The sequence below is a fragment of the Trichomonas vaginalis genome, chromosome IV (genome assembly GCF_026262505.1).
Source record: "Trichomonas vaginalis G3 chromosome IV, whole genome shotgun sequence".
NCBI lineage: Eukaryota > Parabasalia > Trichomonadida > Trichomonadidae > Trichomonas > Trichomonas vaginalis.
In genome coordinates this window covers 8,800,576-8,802,427 of record NC_067206.1, presented here as the reverse complement: position 1 = coordinate 8,802,427, position 1,852 = coordinate 8,800,576, and the positions used below count along the sequence as shown (strand labels likewise).

The 1,852-nt window shown below is 26.0% G+C and overlaps 1 protein-coding gene across 1 annotated transcript; it reads left to right on the top strand.

The window, feature by feature from the left end:
- Positions 1–327: 327 nt before the first annotated feature.
- On the top strand, positions 328–1,606 carry TVAGG3_0054400 (spectrin binding; the record flags this gene model as incomplete). The annotated part of the gene is made up of 1 exon (XM_001306817.2): positions 413–1,606. The coding sequence occupies one exon, from the start codon at positions 413–415 to the stop codon at positions 1,604–1,606; it is 1,194 nt and encodes a 397-aa protein (XP_001306818.1).
- Positions 1,607–1,852: the final 246 nt, after the last annotated feature.

Below are 1,852 nucleotides of genomic sequence, written 5' to 3'. Positions count from 1 at the left end.
TGTAATTTATTTCTCATAAATCATGATTATTTTTATCATGCCCACCCCCATATCAATTTTGAGAACACATTGAAATTCTTTCAAGTCCGAATATTTATAGTCTTTCAATTCATTTGGTTGAATATATTATATTGTAGTTTCTTTAACGACCCTTTTAACTTTGAATTTGAAACGTTTTTTATTAAAATTTCTTCATTTTGTAATTCAAAAGGAATCTTATACAAGTCACTGAACATCCAATATTTTTGTTAATATAATTTTCCAAATCAGTATTTCTCAAAGGTTGGATTTTTTTTTTCACTTCATTTTTATGGTTCAATTTCCAAAATTTTGCCATGAATTAACACGTGTTGGTATTCTTACAGAATGTGGACTATTAAATCTTATAATTAATGGTCAAAAAATCAGAACGATGAAGTCTTCGGCTGTTTGTTTTTCAGATTTAATCAGAGATAAATGCATTAAGGATAAAATATTGACTTCTTATAAAACAGACCTTAATATAAAATGTTTAGATTCAATTGACATACTTTCAAAGTTTCTTGAAACAGGAAAACTTGAATTTCCAGAAGATGAAGATCATTATCACGATATTTTTGAAATCGGAAAACATTTTGGGAACCAAATTTTGATCCAAATATATATTGAATATATTAAATTAGACAAATATATTACAAAAGAAAATGTATTTCAGAAATATCAAATTTCGGTTTTGGAAAATGACACTTCAACAGAAAAAGAGTGCATTGAATTCATTTCATCACACTTATATTGCTTTTCTGACAATGATATCATTGAAAATTTCGCAAAAAATGGTTATGAATTTTGTGAAAAAATCCTTAGCTCGAAACAGTTAAAGATCATTAATGAAGATAAGTTAGCCTTATTACTTTTAGAGATCTGCAAGATGAACAACGCATTATTTGATTTATTTAGATATATCAAATTATCCTTTTGTTCTAGTGAAATTTTAGACCAGATTTATAACTTTTCTATTGAGCGTTCATTTGAATCAGTTCTTCTTACTATATATAATGAAACAATAAAGAATTATCATTCATATCTAAGAGAAAAGTTTGAAATCTCAAATCAATCTATTTTATCATTCGAAAAACCTTTTACTGAAACCAAAATCACTATATCAAATAATTATATGAATTTTTATGACTTTGTAAAGGCATCAGAAGTAATTAAAATGGAATTATCAGCTTCAACAATTAGGGATGGTAGTTTATCAAATATTAATTCTTATCGAAATGATGTTAATTTCCATACACAAAGTTATACAAATTCATGGATAAAAGCTGATCTCAAAGGATATAAATTAAAACCGATGTTTTATATCTTGCAATCAACAGTTGTAGAAAATGATTCTCATTTTTTGAGGAGATGGAAGTTAGAAGGAATCAAAGAAGATGGAACAACAATTGTATTAAACAGTGATAAATATTATGAATTTAATAGAGGAGAAATCAAAGAATTTCCACTTCAAACAAATGAATATTTTGTATCTTTCAAATTAACTCAAACAGGAGAGAACTCCAGTAATACGAATTATTTACAAATTAATATTTTTGATTTTATAGGTGATTTTGTAAAAATTTAATAAATATTGTATATAATTATAGGATGACAAGAAGGATGGTAATGACAAGTTTGTAAAATACATCTAGTTTGTTAGATCTTCTTTCTAAACTAATATTATTGAATGACATAACAATTATACAATCCAAGAGATAATTATATTGCAGGAACGTTGTAAATTCTTGCTGTTGGTTTTTTGGTTGAAAGTGAAGCTTTGACTGATTTTCTTGTATCTCCTTCAGATAATTCTCTTATCGGAATTTCCGTG